General features: G+C 42.7%; 1 protein-coding gene across 3 annotated transcripts in view; it reads left to right on the forward strand.

Annotated features, from left to right (window-relative positions):
• Positions 1 to 21,125, forward strand: part of KIF26B (kinesin family member 26B) — a 420,929-nt gene that overhangs the window by 121,031 nt on the left and 278,773 nt on the right. For all 3 annotated transcript variants that reach the window (XR_012158167.1, XM_073338289.1, XM_073338290.1), the window contains one exon: positions 14,141 to 14,674. Coding sequence is in view for 2 of the 3 variants with exons in the window: in XM_073338289.1 (XP_073194390.1) it covers positions 14,141 to 14,674 (534 nt within the window). In the remaining variant the exon portion in view is untranslated. The remainder of the gene's footprint in view (positions 1 to 14,140; positions 14,675 to 21,125) is intronic.

Genomic DNA, 21,125 nt, shown 5'->3' on the forward strand with positions numbered 1-21,125 from the left:
AATCAGTGGATTTCAAGAGCATTGCAGCAGTGCCCAAGGCTAGCTTGAGAACTAAAAGCACCTTCCTTTCAGATGACATTCGTATTTCCCTATTGATTAGTTTGTGACTGGGGTACACAGGGAACACGGCATTAGTCTGAAGTAATGATCAGTGACTTTAAAGTTTACCCTTTTCAAAGGGTTGGAAGCCTATTCTCCTCCCCAGTGATTAGAGGGCTTTTCAGCTGACACTGTAACCCAAGTAAGAGTGTATTTTGATTTGCAGATTGGGTAATGTTACCAGGCTAGACTTTTCTTTTCTTTTTTTGGATGGGTCACTAGGGGAGTACTTGGGAAAAGATTTGTAATCTTATCCCTCGTCAGACCACACAAGTCAAGAGGCTGATCCCCTTTTGGGTGGTTTATTCAGTGGTTTATTCAGGACAGAACGTGAGCTGCGGAGGGGCTAAGGGGAGGTAATGTTTTCAGCCCACACCTGTAGATCAGTGACATAGGCCCAGCAACACCGTACTGATCGGTAGCGAGAGCTCATTACATGGCTCATCCTTATGCTCAGTATCAAAGACCTGCTGGCATGGTGTGTGTGTGTGTGTGTGTGTGTGTGTGTGGGATGTCCACGCACACGTGAGGGAAGAAAGCTTGGGGAATGGGAAGCATCTGGCCTTGCTCAGCTCTGAATGCTCTCTCACTGAGTCCCTGCTGAGAAGACTTTTCAGCTGAGACCATTCATATCCTGCATTTAGTCACAGGCTGGAGGCCTTGGGGTTTTACAAGGGTCCAGGAGAACGGGATCTTGTGACAACTAGTAGTTAAAAGTTTCATATACGATGGAATGGAGAAATGTGTAATGAATTGCTAAATAGTTAAAAACCCAAATGCAATTGAAAGCCCTGCTATGTTGCAGAGCCCTCATAATATTAGTGGCAAGGAGCAGAAGAGGGGGTACAGGTGGCCATAGCAATAGCTGCAGAGGGGAGAGGTGGGGGTTCAGTGCTGGCACCAGGTGCCCCACAGACAGCCTTCCCCTCACCCACTGTCCTCCAGCCAGTCTTCCAGCCAGACAACCCCCATCGTCCCACCAACGTACATCCAGCACTCCAGACACCTGTCAGCAGTTCCAGACCCCCTCCTGTAGAGCCATAGGCCAGAAGGCTGCCACAAGATCATCTACCCTGTGACCCAAGCACCTTCCAGTACCCACCTCTCTACAGACATCTTCCAGCACGTACCCACCCAGCTACCCTAGCAGCCACCATTCCTTGTATCCCTGCCATAGCTGCCAAGTTTTCCACAGCCCCATATCCTGCCCCAAGCGCTGCTCAGGGCAGGGTCTGTTGATCATAAGACAAAGTTTATGATCATATGCAAAGGATTTGCAAGGATGCAATTTAGCTCATTATACATCTTTTGTGGAATGTCACACATGAAGCTGGCAGGTATATGGGTATAGTTAAAGTGGTACATTTCCCCCTAGTGTGGATGCACCTATGCTGGTGGGTATCAACTGTTGTAGCTTCTTAGGGTAAGGGAAATAGGCTATACCATTATAACTGGGTCTACCCTAGGGATTGTTACCAGCATGACTTTTCTGCAAGTGTAATCTACTCTAATATCACCCTTAATCAAAACAGTTAAACCAGTAGAAAAATTGTGCAGACAGGGCCAAAGCCCTGATCTTGGAAAGAAATATGTACATAACTGAGCTCCTGGGAATATTTTCATTGGAATCAGTGGGGCTACTCACATTCATGATTGTTGGGCTGGTGTTGAAACAGAGTATAATCTCTTCATTGCTACTTTAGGGCCCTATCCTTCCAGGCGCTGAGTGCCTTTAATTTATACTGACTTCAGTGAAAGTTGAGGGCACTCAGTATCTTGCAGGATGGGGCCTAAATTTCTGTATGATGTTCCAACTTTTTTTTTAAGTTTTAGTTTTTATTCATCTTTCATATGTTTATATTAAATATTTTAGAGGCGGAGAGGTTTGTGTGGGCATTTCTCTGATCTCACTACAGGCATCGATTGGCAAGCTGCTAGCTGTTTAGGGATAGAGGCAGAGCAATGTGTTTCCATGTTACAATTTCACTCCTCAAGAAAGCCCCTTTGATATGCCACATCTCATTTTGGGGGTTCCAGGGATCACAGGCAAATAATTACATTTAATTTATTGTATGCACATAAATAAAGAAAAAATAACTATCATTAGGCAATTTAATAATTAGATCATTAACAAACCCTTAATATAATTATGTTAATAGAACCCGTTCTAAATACAAACTGCATCATCTAATACCACATTAAAGATTAAAAAGCTTTCATATGCAAGTGTAATCTCCTCCAAGATAATTTAAAAATGTTAAAATAAAATTTCATTGTTGCACAGGGATTTTCTTGCTCAATTCCCCTTAATGATAATGATAATAGTAATAATGCATAATATAGTCATAGGATTTGAGTAGCAAAATGCAAGTAACACACACAACATGCTAAGATTTAACAACATCAGTGTGGGAGGGGTTCATTATTCAGGCATGGCAAAGCCAGGTGTGAGTTAAGCAGGATGTTTCAAACAAGTGTCATAAATACCTGTGCCATACCACACCATCATGTATTTTACTTACGCTGTGTTTTAGACTATCAGCTCTTTGGGAAGAGACTGTGCAGTGGCTAGTACAATGGACCCTTAATTTGGTTGTCTTTTAGGCACTACTACACTATGTGGTGTTAGTGATATTGCTGTATCACGTCTGGTTTAGTAACAGTAGCTGCATTACACTCTTATCCTTGTGTAAAACTGCTTCTGTTTGGATACACCAGTGTATCTGGGTTACTTAAAGGTTCCCTAATGTCTCAGTCCCAATTTCACATCTTGTTCCTGCAGCTACACAGTTGTGTAGGACTGGGAGCAGGCCATGTGACCTTCATGTCTGCAGCTGTGTGATGTTACATATATTTTAAACTAGTGTTTGTTTACATGGAACAAGTAATGTTAGCACAGTGTTAAGGAGACTACATGGAAATCAAATGGCTTTAATGAGATGGATAGTGCTGCTGTTTATATCTCTCCCCTTTTTAATGATTTCCTGCCCTGGGGTGTTAAATGGTTTATATAGTTGTACAGTATCTTCCCTCATTGCCTGGAGCCCCAACTGCTGTAATCTCTACAGGTTGCTTTATGCTTTTGGTTTTGTCCTCCTGTGTGTTCGGCAACCCCCCACCCCACTAATTTGATCCTGGGTGAATTCACATCAAAGGAATACCTGACGTAGAAGGCATGAAGCAACTGCACAGGATGCAGAGAAGTGCTTGTTTTTTTGAGTTTGGTTGGGCTAAAAAGCTGGTGGAAATCCTAAAACAGTCCTGGTTGTGCTACAACTGCTTGCAGACTGACAGACAGCTGTTTTGCCATAGCGATGAAAGCAGGCGTGTAGGCCACCTGGAACGCTCCACAGACCACGGTTTGAAAACCACTGTGCTATACAGAGGCATTCCTAATTCCCCACTTAATTATTTTTTTAACAATGCAATCTCTGTGCTCATTGTTCACACCAGAAAGGAGACGTGGTGTGCATTGTGTGCGAGGAGAGAGAGAGTTATTCCTGTGAAGTATTTACCATCTCCCCACTCCACTGCTCGTGATCAGGAGCGAAGTTTATTCTCCTGGCTGATCTACACTACGGGGGGTGGGGAGGGGATTCATTGGTCTAAGTTAAGCAACTTCAGCTACGTGAATAATGTAGCTGAAGTCGACGTACTTAGATCTACTTACCGTGGTGTCTTCACTGTGATGTGTTGATGGGAGACGTTCTCCCGTTGATTTCCCTTGTGCTTCTTGTTAAGGTGGAGTATTGGAGTTGATGTTAGTGATTGGTGGTCAATTTATCGCTTTTATAGTAGACACGATAAATCAGCTCCCACTGGATCAATCGCTGCCCATCGATCCAGCCGGTAGCGTACACAAGCCCTCAGTCTCCTGAATGAAGAGTATAGAACATCAATTCAATTTCGGCAAGAAGGGCTGTTTGTTACTGCTACCTGTGGAGTTGCTGTTATGTCTGTTTTCCCTGATGAAATCCCTAATAGAATATCCCTCTCTGAAGCACAGCATAGTGTTCACTAGTTTCTGCCGACTGAAAATAGTTATGGAATTCCCTTCTGATCCCAAACACAGGTCTTTGGTTTGGATTTATTAACAAACTTCAGCCCCAGCTTTCTCCCTAGGCGTGGCTGTTTCTAGGGTTCCTTCTTTAGGACTGCTCAGCCTCAGGGTTTGTCTACATAAGGACACTGAAGAGAATTAATCTGAATGAAATAAGACTGAATTTACATTTAAAAAGTTAAGTTGACCAGTATGTTGCTTGGGTGTGAAAAATCCACATCCCTGAGCGACGTAGTTAAATTGGCCTAACCCCGGTGTGGAGAGCCGTAGACCAATGGTAGCTAGGTCAGCAGAAGAATTCTTCCAACTCACAGGGGGGTGCATTAAGTACAGTGACTGTAGAACCCCTCCTGCCGCTGTAGTGAGTGTCTACACTGAAGGCCTACAGCTGTGCAGCTAGTGAGGGTGTAGTCTACCAGTGTGAATTTGAAGTGGATTAGTTAAACTGCATTAAACCCCTGTGTGGACACTCTCAAATCTCACCATCTTCCGCTCCAAGTCCAAAGTGCATTTCTGTGACCTGTCTTCTCCAAGGGGTTATCTATACAGAGACTTAGTGCATGGCAAGCTGGGGTGTAAATGTACAGCACACCAGCTTGTTGTGCCCCAGGTGGTTGTGTGGATCCTGCTGCCATGCACTATAAGTTCCCTAGTGTGTTTTGATCTATTGCTGTAGCGTGGCCAGCAAGCTGATCCACAGTATATGTACACCACAGCTTGCTGCGCTCTAAGTCTCTGTAAAGACAAGCCCTAAAGTAAATACATAGCATATATATTTAAGCAATACCAAAAAACCCTACCAAAACAAGACCCTCCACTGCACATGCTACTCATCTTGGGGAGAGGATGAGAGAACAAACGTGACAGATAATAATCACGTTGCTTAAAGCATTACTGGAAGATGCTCGGATACTGCAGCCATGAGCCCGGTATAAGTCAGTTTCCTCTCTAATCTGCAATGTGTATGCCAAATTCATCCCCATGGCTTCAGGAAGTGCAATATTTAATCACTTGTGCCTTCAGGGATAGTTGCACTGGAGGGAGGTATTCACCCCTCTTCTGGCAGTTCAGCTAGGAGGGAACAGCTTTAGTTTATATGTAGGAGTCCAAAGGTTCTCAATCAGCACATTTCCAGACTATGCTGGCCACTTCTTCAGTAATAGGCAGATTACACCATGGTATCCCCATTTCTGCTCACTAGGTTGTACTTGTTTCTGTGGGTGCAGCCCTCGGAATGAATCTGATCCCATATGTTATTATGTAGTGGGACTTAAGCACGGGAGTATATTCAATAAAGATCTGTAGCACTGAATGTAAGTGTTGTACCAATGCTGTTCTACCCAAGCCATCCCATGACCTTCCCATCTAGTTATCTATCAAGCTTGATAGTGACTTGGTGCCAGGCAAGAAAAATGGGAGAAAGACCACAGTCTGATAGCTGATAGAGGCACGTGTAGCAGAGACTAATGAAGGGAGGAGGATATGGTGAATGAGATCAGTTCTGAACCTCAAAGTGAGATGAGGAAATTAGCTGTAGTGAGCTGTAGCTCACGAAAGCTTATGCTCAAATAAATTGGTTAATCTCTAAGGTGCCACAAGTACTCCTTTTCTTTTAGCTACACAGTGTGTGTTTCCATAGGAAAAGCCAGTAAAAGAAAACTAAAGAGAGGAGAGAAGAAAGAAAAGGTGTAAACCAGTCTATTCACCCCTTACAGAAGCTGGCGACAACATAAATCAGTATGTTTAGATCACTGTTTGAAAAAAACCCCAGAAGCTACCATTCATTCATAAGCAAACTTCTGATGCAAGTGTTGCTCAGTGTGGGAAGAGAAACATAAGGGCAAAAGCTAGGAATGTACAGGAAAGGTCACTACAGTACATATCCTGAATGGGTGAGGAGGAGGCCTAATTGGAAGAGAGAGTAGCTTTTCTGACTCCTGAATCGCCTGAGGGTTTTTCCCAATTATTAACACTTGGTTGTAGAGGTACTGGAAGTTGAAGCCAGATTAGATACAGCCGTTCTGTGCTTGGTAGCTCTCTTGAGAGGCAAGAAAGTTATGATGAAATAAACAGTAATTGTCTCCTGAAGCATCACGAGTGTTTTTGAATCGACAAGTAACACTGTTGTGTGAACAAAACAACTGGCTTACATCAGTTACAGAAGGTTCTGGATTTCTAGAAATGTCCCATGAGGCTACTGGAACTATACACATGTGCACATGCTTATGTTGGAGAGCAGTAGGTAGGAAAGACCAATGTTGCTCTCACCTTCACTCTTTGTGTTTCATGATCTGTTTGGCTATCATCCTGCAAGCATGTGACATGGTCATTTGGAAAGTCACTGGACTGGACACATGTCTGCACTGCAGCTGGAGGTGTAACTTCCAGCAGGGGTAGCTGTGTACACACTACCTTTGATCAAGCTGATGCACTAAAAAGCCGCAATATAGCCACAGTGGCATGGGTGGTGACTCAGGCTAGCTGGCTGAGTACAATCCCATTCGAGATCCTAGGTATGTGTTTGCGTGGCTAGGCTACGCTGCTATTTACCTCTACCCAGCCTGGAAATTACACCTATAGCTGCCACGTAGACCTACCCTGGTTATGATGTCAGTAGTAGCCTGGTGCTGACGCTCATCAGGAAACTGTAGGATCTCTCTCATGAGAAAAACAAACTAAATTTGAAAAAAAGGAGATACACCAGTGTAACTGTCCTGTGGCATTCATACTTAAACAGCCTCTATCGGGCCACTAATATTGATCTTTAATAAATCTTGGAATAATAGGCAAATCCCCGGGGACTAGAAAGAGCTAATGTTCCGGTATTTTAAAAGTGGTGACCCAGGTAACCATGGACCGTTAGCTTGACATTGATCTGAGTTAAAATCATGGAAATCCTGACTATGCTAACCATCATTTAATTCTTTAATACCAATCAACATGTTTTTATGGAAAATAGCTCTTGTCAGACAAACTTGATTGTATATTTTTTTATATGATTACAAGTTTGGTTGATAAAGTAACTGTGTTGACATAATATACTTAGACACCTGTACGGCATTTGATTAAAAAATTTAGCATTATAAGAAATGAATGCAGCAAATAGCAAATGGATTAAAATGTGGCTAATTAATAGATCTCAAAAAGTAATTGTAAGTGGGAAATCATTGTCCAGGGTTTTGTAGTGGTATCTCACAATATTTTCATCAATGTTATGAACTAAAACAAAATCATTACTAGTAAAGTTTTCAGATGATACAAAAACTGGTGGAGTGGTAGTGATAAAGACAGGTGATCTGGATTGCATGATAAACTGCGCTCACTTCAACAACATACACTTTAGTACAGCTAAATGTGAAGGTCATACCTCTAGGAACCAAGAATGTGTTGTACTTGTAGGATGAGGGACTGTATTTTGGAAAACAGTAATGCAGAAAAGGACTTCGGGGCCACAGTGGATAATCAACTGATCATGAGCTCGTAGTGTGCTCTGGTGGCTGAGAGGGCAAATGCAGTCCTTGGATGTGTAAGCAGGGAAATATTGAACTGAAGTTGGGAGGTGGTAGCATCACTGTATATAGCATTAGTGAGACTACTACTGGAAAACTGACTGGTTCTGATGTCCAGGCTGTAAAGAGGCTGTTGACAAATTCCAGGCTCTCAGCAAGGGCTTGTGTCTGGCTGCGGAGTAGCCCTCAGGATACCGCACACACTCTGTGGCCAGAGTCAGGCTGGGCTACAGAGCTTCACTCGACTTCAGGGCACGGATGAATGGGCAGGATTTGGATTCGCCCTATTGATTGTACCTTTAGATTTCCCTGCTGGTATTGTCATCTTTTCTTCCCACCCCAATTAAAAATCTGGCTGCTGTCTAGCTAGCAAATAATATGCAAACACCTGTGTGCCAGATGTGTACAGCTGTGAGCCTATTACTGCTGATCCATCCTCAGAGCCTCAAGCCAGCCCACAAAACAATTATCCTCCCCCCACTTCTTTTTTTCCCTCCTCCCTGTTCTCCTTTTATAACCTTTCTTCTGTTTTTCTCCTCCTTCCTGCTTTTATTCTGGTGCTGAAAGCTGCTGAAATAGGAGTTGGTTAGTAATTTTCAGGTAATAAGTCTGAGTACCCAAAGCAACGGAGCACTTTTTGCGGTGCAAAGTGGGCTTATTTGCTCACATCTTTGAAGTAAGTGTAAGTACATGAGTAAGCCACAGCTTAGACTATCTGTATTAAAATATGTATGTTGTGCAGATCTTACTAGTATATGTCACTTAGAGAAATGACGCTGGAAACTATTAGGATGTGCAGCGTGTCTTAGTTTAAATTTACATGTGACAGCACTGGCGGGGTTAGGATTTTAGAGTTTCCTCTGAGAAGAATGAGTTTGAAGCCCCCATATAATTCCTGTTTCCAGTTTGTACTTTTGGGACCCAATTCTTCCCAATGTACAAGTAACTGCCATTTACTTCCTGCAAAAGGAGAATGGAGCCCCCAGTGCAAAGCAGAGGTAGGAGTTCTGTCTGACCAGGGGAGGGCGGAGGGACAGGAGTAGAGTTGGTGGAGGGTCACTGAAGAGGTTGGATGTGGAGAGACCAGAGGAACAGAGAACAAAGGTTGTATTACAGGCTGGGGCCAATAAGACACCAGCCCTTTAAGGAGGCAGTCTGGAGTCTCACTGAAACCAGCATATTGTAAAAGCCCGTTTTTCTCTTCCCCAAGTCTCCTACTTCTGGCCCTCCTACTGGGGATCCCTTACTTTGCTCTCTTCTTCTCCTCAGCCTCTTTTTCTCCTTTATGAAGGAGGCCCAGGGAAGGGCTGGAGGAAGGGAAAATCTTAGTGGAGAAAAGGGGAGTTCCTCAGCTGTGGGAAAGCATAATGGGGATTCCTAAGGGAGGGGGCAGTTCCTTTGTGGGGGACGAGAGAAGTAGGAGGAGAGGGGAGTTTCTTTTGTGCAGAAGACAGGAGAAGGAAGTGGGTTGGTCATTTGTGTGGGGGAAGGAGGAAGCATGGGGAGCAGCAGGAAAGGGGAGGACCACCTGTGTGTTATACCACCCTCATGCCTGTATAACGTGTTTTTATTGGCCCATCTCCCTCATGACTGGAGGGTGTGGACAGATCCTTCTCCTTCAGAGTGTTCAAATAAACCAACCCCTTACTGAGGAAAAACAGCTGATTTGTATACAACAGCACCTTGCTCAGCGTGATGGTGGAACGCTTCTAATTTCTAGTCACCGGGTTAAAGTCTGCAGTTCTTATTCGCGTAAACCTCCCATTGACTTGAGTTTATTTTTGAGCCCCCTGTTGTTTCAGCCGAAGCACTGCCATTCCAGCAGTCATGAGCTGCTGTTTTGCCAACAGCCAGGCAATGGACTGCTGAAAGCAGCAAATCTCAGAGACCATTCAGTTTTAGGAAACCGCGTGTGTTCAGGTTGGGGTGCAGAGTCATTTGGAAAGTATCCCAGATGTGTCAGGAATGTGAATTTGTAGGTACTTTTTAGTGGAAGGAAAAACTCACTACATTTACCTTCACACAAGAAAAGAGTGCTTCTTAAACAGAAACCAGCCAGTTGGCTAGTGGGATAGTGCTTGGAGTGTATTTATACAGTGGTGAAAACCATGTGTTTTGTTTTGTTTTTTATCAGGGAAAGAGCCTCCCTTTCCACCAGTGTTTCTTAATTAGTTCTCTTACCCCCCACCCCCCACTGGGAGGAGAGAGTCTGGAAACCACACTTCTTCCAGGACAGAGTTGTGTATCCCTTGATCTTTGTTCTCCTCCCCCTCATCCATCACCTTGTATGATTGATCACATACCAGCAGCCATTGCCGCTTGTACTTTTTTAAAACCAGAAGCTCTATGTGGAACTTTGTGAGTGACTCCAAGCGGGAGATGGCCCCCACCATCCAGCTGCCTCAGTGACTCTTAATTCCTCTCCACTGCTCTTTCTGACAGGCTAATAGCAGCTTCTATAAATTAGTGTCAAAGAATACAACTGGATAAAAGAGACACTAGGCCCATTGGAGAATGGAGTCTTCTTCAGTAGACAAGATTAAAACCATAATTGGCTGAACCTAAGGAATAACTACAGAAGTATTACAAGTAGGGACAGCGTTCCAAAGTTAGATGTGCACAGTTGCGCACATACTTTTCATATGTGTGCAAAAATCTGGTACGCATAGCAGGTATTTCCACATACCTATGGTCTAACAGATACCTAATTGGGCATGTGCAAGTATCTGATTTGTGCCCATCTTTCTCTCCTTATTTGCATGACCCCCATCCAGTGGTGGATTAATGATTTTGCCACCCCTAGGCCCTGAAATAATTGCCGCCTCCCTTTATTATTATATTATATTATATATTATAGGTGTGCAACTGGGCATACTCAATGTTGAAATCTATCCTTTAAGTTTCCTTTTATAAGATCAGGGAGATGTGCAGCAACCCAGCTAGGACAAAGCAGGGATTTTTTTCTGGCTTTGAGCTGCCATTTTAGTGTTGAGATTGACGTTTCGCCCGGAGTGGTGTAGCTAGCCTGTATAAGTACTATAGTTTGTCCCAATCAGCATATTACGGGGTGCTTTTTAGAGGACGCAGTATGCTTTGCTAATGGGGAATGACCACAGCTGTCTCCCTTTCTTTCTGTGATGAGATAGCTACAGTGATGTCAGCTAGAAAACAGGAATGTTCTCATGTGGATTTAGTCCAGGAGTAAAAGCTTCAGGTATTGCTCAACTGCTCACAGTAGGGGAAAAGAAGTCCCTTAAGCTGAAGAGTCTGAAACATAAAAGGAAAGTACTTTCCTGATCCTCAACATTCAAAGAGAACAGGAAAGTCTTCCTGAAATCAGGGCAGACATACACCCACATTGTACTGGGTGAATATTAATATTGCCAGTGCAGTGTGTTCAAGTAAAGCCACAACAGGTGTGTGCCCTAACGAGGAAATCAGAGGATTGCAGGTGCACATAAATATAGAGTACTGAGCGTGTGGACGATAGGTTAGCACAGTGAACACAGACATATTAGTATCACTTCAATACTTAGCGGCGTTGGTCAGGGAGCAGGGCGCTGTTGTGCTAGATGCTGTTTAAAAAAAAAAGCTTACAATTCACTGGCCAGGGATTTGGGGTATGTGAGTTCAAATCCTGGCTCTGTAATCTATTTGGACAAATTTTAATCTCTCTGTGCCTCAATTTCTCATGTGTAAAATGAGGATAATACTCCTTACTTTACCCCACTGTGTTTTGTCTTGTCCATTTGGACGATGGGTTGTGGGCTCAGTTGGGGCCTCAAGGCATCAATATAATACAAATAGTAGGAATCATGTAACATAAACAGGATGGGACAAAGAGGGGAGGGTAACAGTAATAAGAGCATGTTTTCCATAAACTGACAGTGTGCACAGTTTAGATTGCCTGCCTGCCTAGCTGTTATCAGTTTACTCACTTGAGTTGCAGTTTTCGTTGTGACTGATCTCCTGATGCCTTCAGACTCCTTTAGCTTCTTCACCTGTTCAGTGTCAACTAGGTACCCACATTACAATGCTGTTTATACTGGGGATGGGTGAACCAGGTTTGCTGCAATAAAAGCCATCCTGAACCTTTGCCCTGAACTCAAACGAAGTCCTTTTTGTGATTCAAACAAAAGAAATGGTGAATCTTCTGTTATATTTCAGTTTTGGAGCTCTGCACTCCTGTGTTCCAGCCAGGACTGGGAACAAGTGCCAAAATGCCCTGGTATTTCTAGCCCAACCTGAAAACTCTCAAGCAAACCTGCTGTCATGAGATTTAGTGCTGTTTTGCAGACCCCAACAGTTCTGATAATATGGATAGCCTTTCAGGCTCCTGGTGCTTCTTGCAGTGAACATAAACTTCTTTTGAGGTTCGTCCATCCCTAGTTAATACACACCTATGGGACCAGTTACTTGCTGCTTATTAAAATAACCAGCATTCCTCCAGGGAACTCCTGCAGATTGCTTGCTGATGGAATGCTGAAGCCATAGTTGTCATGCAGCTGTTTCCTTGAAATCTCAAGTGTTTGCGTGGGTGTCTCTCTGAGAATGGAGTTTTAACGTCCTCCGTGTCAGAGGCAGTATAGGGTCCATCGGCCCAGTCAGACTTTCCTTTCCTGGCACAACATTGCAACAGATCTGCCAATGCAGAAGAACAAAAATGAGTCAAGACTAATATTTTTAAGCCAGCATCCACTTAGAGATCACAATATGAGAACAGACTTTAGTCCACTCAAATCTGATTAATGTTTGGGGTATTAGTTTGCCTAGTGACACATTTTTCTAGCATCTGTATGTCTTTTGTTTTTTTTATATTATGTTTTTTATATTTTGCGTCCTGAAACCAATGCAGAGCTATCCAGTGGACTCTTGTCAGAATGGCAAGACCATACATAAGGATCAAAAATCCAAAGTTGAGCCCATCTTCCTAGTTCCTCCTCAGGAAGAGGAGAGATCTTCCTTTCTCACTCTGTTTATTATATCAGAATGATCTAATGTTTGTTTTAACACTGAGATGAAGCTGAAGTAATTGACGCTCAGTATCTCTTAAAGCCACCGTGCTACTTGAATATTATTTATATCTTTCTGACATTTGCTTACTTTAGAAATGACCTTATTTCCTTGGAATACTTATTATAGTGTCCAGGAATTTCCATGCTGTACTGCTGCTGGATCTGAGCACTGTATATAATTACTTTGGGTTCCAGCCCAATTGCCTAAGGGGTGGTTAACTTTCAAAGAACAATAACCAGCTCTGTCTCACTAGCTAGAGGAAGGTAGAACTGTCAGGGTGTTTCCCTGGTACATATCAAGCAAATCGAAATAAGACCAAGATCTTAATCTTGCTATATAGAGAGCTTTTCTCAAGCACTGTGGTGAACGTACAGATTCCCTTTCTGCATTACCTGGATGTAAATGAGGGGGTGAAAACCTCCTATATTGCAGTTGAAATGGATAAGCTAGTTTATTCGATATGCAGCCATAGCTATGGTGGACATTCTGTGGGCTGGAAAATAAAATTTGACAACTGTGTTTCCCCATTTTTTCCTGATTCTTCACGGCAGTGTGACGAGCAGGGAGCTGCTGTACAACACAGCTCTTGTCTTCTGACACACTTTGATGCTCTGACCCCTTTGTGCACTGAATAGAAGTGACCAGCCTGAGGCTTGATCAAATCTCAGCCCCCTGTTGTTTCCCCATCAGTTTATATGACTCTCTTGGGCTTCTGCTGCTAGAACTGCTCTTTTTGCTGCTGTGCATAAAAAGGCACCGTGATTTATGAATCAATTAATCACTGCATGCTGAGGAGCTCTTCACGGTAGTTAAACAGAGAAAATAAAATGCTTGAGTATATAATAAAGACAGATCGTAATTAATATGACCCTCCCACTTATGAACCCCTCCCTCCATGCCTTATACTTGCCACTCCTCCTTTCCCAGTATGTGCATACTAGCCTGCCTTGATTTGCATTCTTTGAGTTTTGTTTAAAAAACAATTGTGAAACTGTTTTCTTCGTTTTCACCCAGCTCTGTTAGCTGTCAAAGACCAAATACTGACCTCTAGATAGATTGTGAACCTTATCAGCCAGTTGACTTCAATGGAGTTAGGCTGTATGTCACCTGTGTAAATGAGAGCAGATTTCATTCAAGCCAGCAGTGGGGTAGAGCAGGTTAATTCATTCTCTCTGCCATGCACTCAGGCTTGCGATGGAATTAAGAATATTTAAATACATTTGCCATTTCTCTGTATTTGAAGTAAAAGGGAAGGTTTCTCCTGAACACATCCTAGTTTCTGATTTTTGTTTCTCTGCTGCTGGCATATGTTCACTGTATCAAATGGCCTTTGTTTGCTCCTTAAGCTTATCTCATAAATTGCCTTTTGAAATGCACAATCCTCAGCAGAAATGTTTCACTGCAATGATCCTGGTTAAATGTTCCCTCCCCCCCTTCTTCTCTGCTTGGTTTTCAGGACCCAGCTTTCTCTTCGGTGATCCATGACAAACTCCAAGTTCCCAACACCATTCGGAAGGCATGGAACGAGAGGGACAACAGATGTGACGTTTGTGCCACCCACCTGAACCAGCTGAAGCAGGAGGCCATTCAGATGGTGCTAACGCTGGAGCAGGCTGCCAACACCGAACAGTATGATGCCTCACCAGGCTCACCCCCACCCCTCTCCAATATTCCCACGTTAGTGGGCTCCCGACATATGGGCAGCCTGCAGCCCAGAGACTGGGCATACATGCCCACTTCCTACACTACTGCTAATTACACAGGCTTTGTGACCAACAAGCACAGTGGGAAGCCCAACAGCCTGGGGATCATCAATGGGGTGGAGAAGAAAAATGGTTCCCCTGGACACCAGGCCAAGGTCAGCCTACAGATGGCTACCAGCCCCAGCAATGGCAACATCCTGAACTCTGTAGCTATCCAGGCTCATCAGTACCTTGACGGCACCTGGTCCTTGTCAAGAACAAATGGGGTCACCCTGTATCCATACCAGGTAAGTGGCTTAAAAATGTTTATTTAAACACTTTAATAATCTTAATCCTACTAACATCTTCCCAGCCTCACACTGTGGGACTGATCCTACAAAAATGTACTTCTGCTTTAAAAATGTGGGTATTCCCTTTTGAGTATGCGCGGTACTAAGCACTATGAGCCAGATTTTCCACAGTGACCAAAGATGCAGCTAGGCACCTAACCTGCTTGGGTGTTTTGAAAATCCCATGAGATGTCGAACTCCTCTCTTTTGGAAATTCTACTAGGTGCCTATCTCCCTGTTTAGGCACCTAAATACGTCTGATAATCTGGCCCTGTGCTCACTAATAAGCATTTGCAGGGTAAATCCCTCTGTTGCTATTTTAATACTTATCAGCTATGAGAGTAGTTACTATTATGGTAAGAAAAAAATAAGTGAATGAGGAGCGTTGAGACATCAGTTTTATCACACGTAGAAAAGGGCTGGGTCAAAAAATAAGAGTGTATTTAAAATTATTTTAACTGGAAAATATATGTGACTTTACAGTTTCCTGAATCACATCTGGAGATGTCAGCATGTGACATGGACTGTGCAGTTTGATCTAAGAAAAAACTAGACCTGAGCAAAGAGTGGATAAAAATTGTGAATTATTGCTTGAATAGGAAAAGTAATTTCAATTTGACTGTGTTCACAACTTTTTGCCTTCATTTTCTATGAGCATTTGGATGGTTGAGTTTTAGTATCTTGAACAACAACCGTATACTTATGGACCTCTGTTCATGCCCACACTGTACAACTTTATTACAGGAGTTTAAGAGCTCCACAGGGTTATTACTGGTCTGGTGCAGCCAGGTTAATCACAGGTGGCCCTATGACTGGTGCCACTCCATCATATTTTAAGCCTGAAAGCTCAAATATTTTATTTTATTTCTTCAAATGTCTAAAGTCAATGACAGGGCTAATAGGGTACGTGTGGCACCTTTTCAAGTATTTGTGCAATCAAAGAAAGGAGATGTTTGACATGAATTTTCACAGGGGGCTAGAGAGTGAGCCTGCCCTGCACTCACCTGGCATAGACTGGGCCCAGCTTCCTGCTCTGGGCCTTGCAACATGGTGCACACTACTCTCTGAAATTTGGCCTGGCATCCCAACTGTCCAGAGGGGTGCTGGGCCAAACCCTGAATGGCATTGCAACCCTATGTGCCAGGCTGCAACGCTAATCACTCAAATATGGTCCAGCTGCTCCTCCGTCATGATGGAGAAGTGGTTGGGGCAAATCTGAATGGAACTGTCACCCCGTGTACTAGGTTGCAATGCTGGGCCTACCTCCTGGGAAAGGAGCCACCTCTGCAGGGGGCGTGTGGGGCAGGCTCACTTTCCAGTCCATCACCCTGTGATTGCAAACCCTGGCTCCGCCATTGTCTAAAATATAGCTATTGATGCCGATCTTGTGGTTTCCGTAGCTATCCAATAAGTTGAAATCACAACATAATGCAAAAGGACTGCATGATAATCTGTCCACTTCAGCACAGCCTCTTCTCGACAGACTTGCAAAAGAGAATAAATATGGGCTTTGGAGTGAGGCCAGGAGACTAACAAATCTGGGCACTGGTGGACCAGTCATTGATAATCGTGAATTTTAAATTCTGTATTCAGTTGTCATATTCAAAAATTAAAATCTCTCAGTATTGGTTAGTTATGGTCATAAGGGAACAGAAATGGCAGCCTGTGTCATTTAATTATCAAAAAGCATGGATTTCAAAGTTTGAGTATTTGCCTCTGACTGTTTGAGTTATTTGCTTCAGTAGAATAATTTTGGGACGAAATTCATGAATAATTCTGAATGGTGAATAAATGTGAGAATTTTGTGTTCTGCCTGTGTACATTCTGTATACAGAAAAAAGATAAAATCTGTTGAATATGTTATGTTACACATGATCTCAGATTATCAGAACAGCTTTAGATCTGTCTCTCCAATTTCTTATATCTATATAAATAAAAATATTAATTGGTCAGAGCTAGAATATCCTGCTGGGAAAAGTGCTAGTAGACCATATCAGTTTTTCTGGCTCATTTAGAACCCTGAAAATGAACCTAATTTTCCTGGCTTGAAGGTAAAGTGAAAAAAATTGCTCTAGCCACTTGCCTGAGAATATTTCCTTGTATTGAATATTTCTCCTGCACCTAATAATGAAACACCCTCACTATGCAATAGCTAACAGAACCAGACAAAGGTCTCCAGGGGATAAAGAGCATTATGTTTCCAGCAGCGGTTCAGTGCCTTCCTGTGTCATAATTTTGTCAAACTGATGCCCAGGGACAAGAGCTGTGGGACTGGCTAGACTTAATGGCTCCTGGTGTGGGCATCTCCCCATTGTAAATTAGCTTTAGTCAGATAGTCTAGACAACCTGCCAGAAACAGTTGAGTGCTTTGAAAATTGACCTTATTTTTCCTACTAATATGCCCACCACTCCAAAAAGGGGAAACCTGGCTCATAAGCCATGCCATTCTGTGCCCTCAAGGTAATTTCACACACTAAGAAATATCCTAGTTACAGTTCTTCCAAGAGCGTTATTCAGCCTTCCTGGTGGAAAATCATTTCCAGTCTCTGCCTAAACCCAGAGCCCTGTGTAGGATACAGGGAATGAATGACAGCACTGCTTTGTTCATGTTGAGAACAATGGGAATGAAATTACCTGTGATTATTTCCCAGTGCTGTGCTTCTGAAGCAGGGTGGGGTGGGTAAAGGGTGGGGGGAGGGGGAAGAGAGAGAGTTTCCACTATTTTCACAGAATAAGTCAAAAATTACCACCTGAAAGTGTGTAAAATAGGTGTGAATTCAAAAGCTCCCCACTTTAATAACTTACTGTATGCTCACAGGCTAAAAACCAGCAGCCTTGAGTTGAGATGGGCCAGAACCAGAAACCCAGATCCAAAAACCCTGGGACTTTTCTAGCTCTGGATCTCTATTTAACAGCTGACCCATGATTCTGTAGTGGGCTGAATCCAAATCCCAGGTTAAAACTTGGTGACTCAGTTCAATTTCCAGTCTTCAGACAAGAGACTTGTGTACCAAAAAAAAAAAAAAGGTGGCGGGAGAGGGGAGAGGGTAGGGAGGAAAGAGCAAATTTTTACATTGAACAGTTTTTTCTTTTCTTTCTCTGTGACGACTTAGTAAACCAGTAATAGGGTGTTTTGATCAGGGGCAAAAATTATATTCCCCACAAGTTTCTTCTATTCAGTGTTATGCATACAATTAAGAAACTAATAATGGCCAAATCCAAATTGGATTTGAGCCAGATCCTGAAGTTCACATTCAGGGTAAAATTCTCCCCTGTGCAGAGTAGCACAAGGTGTATGCACCCTAAGTGCTTAGTTGTGTCTTAAATGGGGTAAAGATTTTGTGTGGGTCCTTTGCATAGTTTATACTCATTTAGTATATGAGTTTATACTCATTCCTTACATAGGGGAACGCTAGCTGATGTCAAAGGGAATTTGCCTGAGCAAGGACCTCAGGATTTGGCCAGTTGATGATGATACACCTTACAGGATACCACCCTAATCAGTACATTTCTATTGTTCATTGGTTGCCATGTTATCATTTACGACGAGTGGGAAAACTTTACAGCTGTAAGGATATGACTGTTCATTTTGTTAAGAATCCCAAAGTCCCAGTGTTTTTATAAAAATGAGGCAGAGCAACAATTTTATCAAGAAAGTGTCTCAATTAAATTGTCAGCGACTGTATGGAAACTTCATTATTCATTATCTATGTAAAGCTGTTAGTTAATGTATCTGTAAAAATGACACTGTTGGGCCACATTAAAGAAGCCACTAAAATCTGAATCATTAGCAATTAGAACTTCTGTTTTTAGTTTAAGCATGAGAGCCTGTGCCCTTATTCTCAAGGTTTTTGGTTGGGGACACTTCCTAGTTCAGTGATTCCAAATCCTTTTTCTCTTTTGGATCTCCACTTGTGAACCCTTCCATATGTCTGGGTCTTCAGTAGAGCTGGTCAAAATTTTTTCCATGAAACAGTTTAAAAAAAAGTTTCATCAAAATCCAAACATTGTTGTGGGAACATGTCTATTAGAAACCAAACTATTGGTGGGGAAAAAGTTGAAACATTTCATTTCAATAGTGTTTTGATTAATTTCATTTTGACTTTTATATAAGTCAAAATGAAATGAATTGAGACAACACTATCTAAATGAAATGTTTTGATGGCCCTGAATCAAAATGTTGTTTGGTGGGATATTTTTAAATTTAGCTTTTTATTCCAAATTGGATCAATTATTTTTTTAAAATGTTGGAATTTTCTCACAGAATGGAAATCCCAATTCTTGCCCATCTTTAGTTTTAGGGCATACGCCCACGAAGTTCCCTTTGATACCCAGTTTTGGGTGGAGGAGTCGTTCCCTCTCAAAGAATTTAAACGTCTATCCGGGAGAGGTGAGGGAGAAAAATATATTTTGATTCAAACTAAAACTGGATGGGTTTAATCCTTGTAAAAATTTGTGTGAAAGGCATCATGTGGATTAGCATTGTACAAGCTTCTCCTCATACTAGTCACTCTGACAGCACTCCTGGGTTCTGACCTGCAACATCCCTTGCTGTTCCAAATCTGAGCCTCTTGAGCAGGCCACGCCTCGTGCTCAGTTGGTGTGCTACACAAATTAACCCTAAAATGAAACCACTTAAAAGCTAGGCCAAACCCTCAACTAAAGTCTCCATAGGTGAAAAGCTACTAACCAACTGTTTCACCACTCCACCACCAAGCATTTGTCCAATCTAAACCTTGGAAGTAATTGGCACTGGTGTATTTATTATTTATTAGTGCATTATTACATTGCTATGACTTTACAACTGCAATAACTTTAGGCAGACACAAGACAAGGTCTCGCCTCCAAAGACTTGATAATCCAAGTCAAACGTAAAGAAAAGGGAATGGGGGAAAGGCATGTAAGCTGGTTGTATCTGCCCTTCTCCTAACAGACTGAGTAGGGGCCAAACAAACCCCTTTCCTGGGTTTCCTTTAACATTAACTTCAACAACAACCAATGTAAGAGGCCTGACAGAGTTTACTCTTGAACGTGGTGGTTTCTAGTGCTGCTCTCAGCTTTGAAGAGAGTTCTTAAAGCTTTTATATCCTGAGCTGGATCTAATAGGGCCCCTTCTTGTCTGGTTGCCATCTTGAGTCAGCAGAAGAACTCTCCATCTTTATGCAGGGTCCTAGAACCTGGATTACATTATTTAGATTGGCACATGTATTGTACTGTTCTAGATTATTTTAAAAAAAGAATTTGGTAGTTACTGAGTGAGCAGTGTGTGTCAGAGAGGGAGGGTTAGTGAGAAAGACAAGCCACAAGGATTGGAGAAGTTTAAAGGAGCGTGAAGTGGCATCTTGTAATGGAGAAGGAAAGCTATTCCAGGCATGGGGTGTGGGCAGTGAGAAAAAGGCAGAGACACAAGCACAGGGTTGTAGTAGGAGATGAGGACCGGTGTGGGCAGCGTGAGCACCACGTGTTCAGTTCCTTCAGACTGGGGACATGGAGCTTGGACTTGACCTGGAAAGGGACAGAAAACCAGTGGAGAGATTTGAACGTGGGGGGATGGGGAGGGGGGGATGTGTCCCTTTCTCTTAGTCCAGTAAAAAGCATCCCTTTAGAAACCAAGAACCTAGACTGCAGAGAGCCTGCTAGCCCGGGGCGTAATGATATAGTGTGTATTCAGAGAGCTATCAAAGGCTTTGTTTGTGTACGATTCATGAAAGCTTACAGTACATACTTTGTGTTTCCTCTTTATCTATGATGTGTGTTTATAACTGTACTGTTCTTGATGAAAGTACAAGTTAGTTCTGGAGCTGTGCAGTGATGAATGGTTTGTTTGGGGTTGATTTTGGTCACGGCTGCCTTGTAACACACTAACTCTTTCAGGCACAGGCTTTTTGCAAGAAATTGGTAATGATTAGAGTTTGGCATAAGATATAAAGTTCAAGCCTGGATCAAAACACTGTGTGTGGGGTATTCAGATCTGGGGATTTGATTCCTGCTCTTTCAAGTCTCTGCTCTCTAATTTCTTTCCTTTCACTTGCTGCTGCTGATAAACACATACAGCAGGAAAAGGCTGAAGTGTTAATAATCATTATGACAGAGCTAGGCTAATTTAATTGTTTCTAAAGCCTATAACAGGAGGTACCTAAATCATACTTTTGATTCAATTTGCAGATTAACGGGTGTTTAGTGTAACTATCATATTACACGCAGTCTTACAGATGTAGCGCTGCTTTGTCAAAGCATGAATATAGCAAGCAAAGGAAAAGCTAGAAGTGCCTACCACACCCTGTGACACACTTCTCAGGGTATTGCTGTTCTTACAGAAGGATTAGCAAAGTACTATGCTGGAGATAGGATAGGGGTGTCCTGAGTGTGGCCTCTGCACCAGCAGCAGGGAAGGTGATAGCCTAGAAGC

This window comes from Lepidochelys kempii, chromosome 3, assembly GCF_965140265.1.
Source record: "Lepidochelys kempii isolate rLepKem1 chromosome 3, rLepKem1.hap2, whole genome shotgun sequence".
In the NCBI taxonomy this organism is placed as follows: domain Eukaryota; kingdom Metazoa; phylum Chordata; order Testudines; family Cheloniidae; genus Lepidochelys; species Lepidochelys kempii.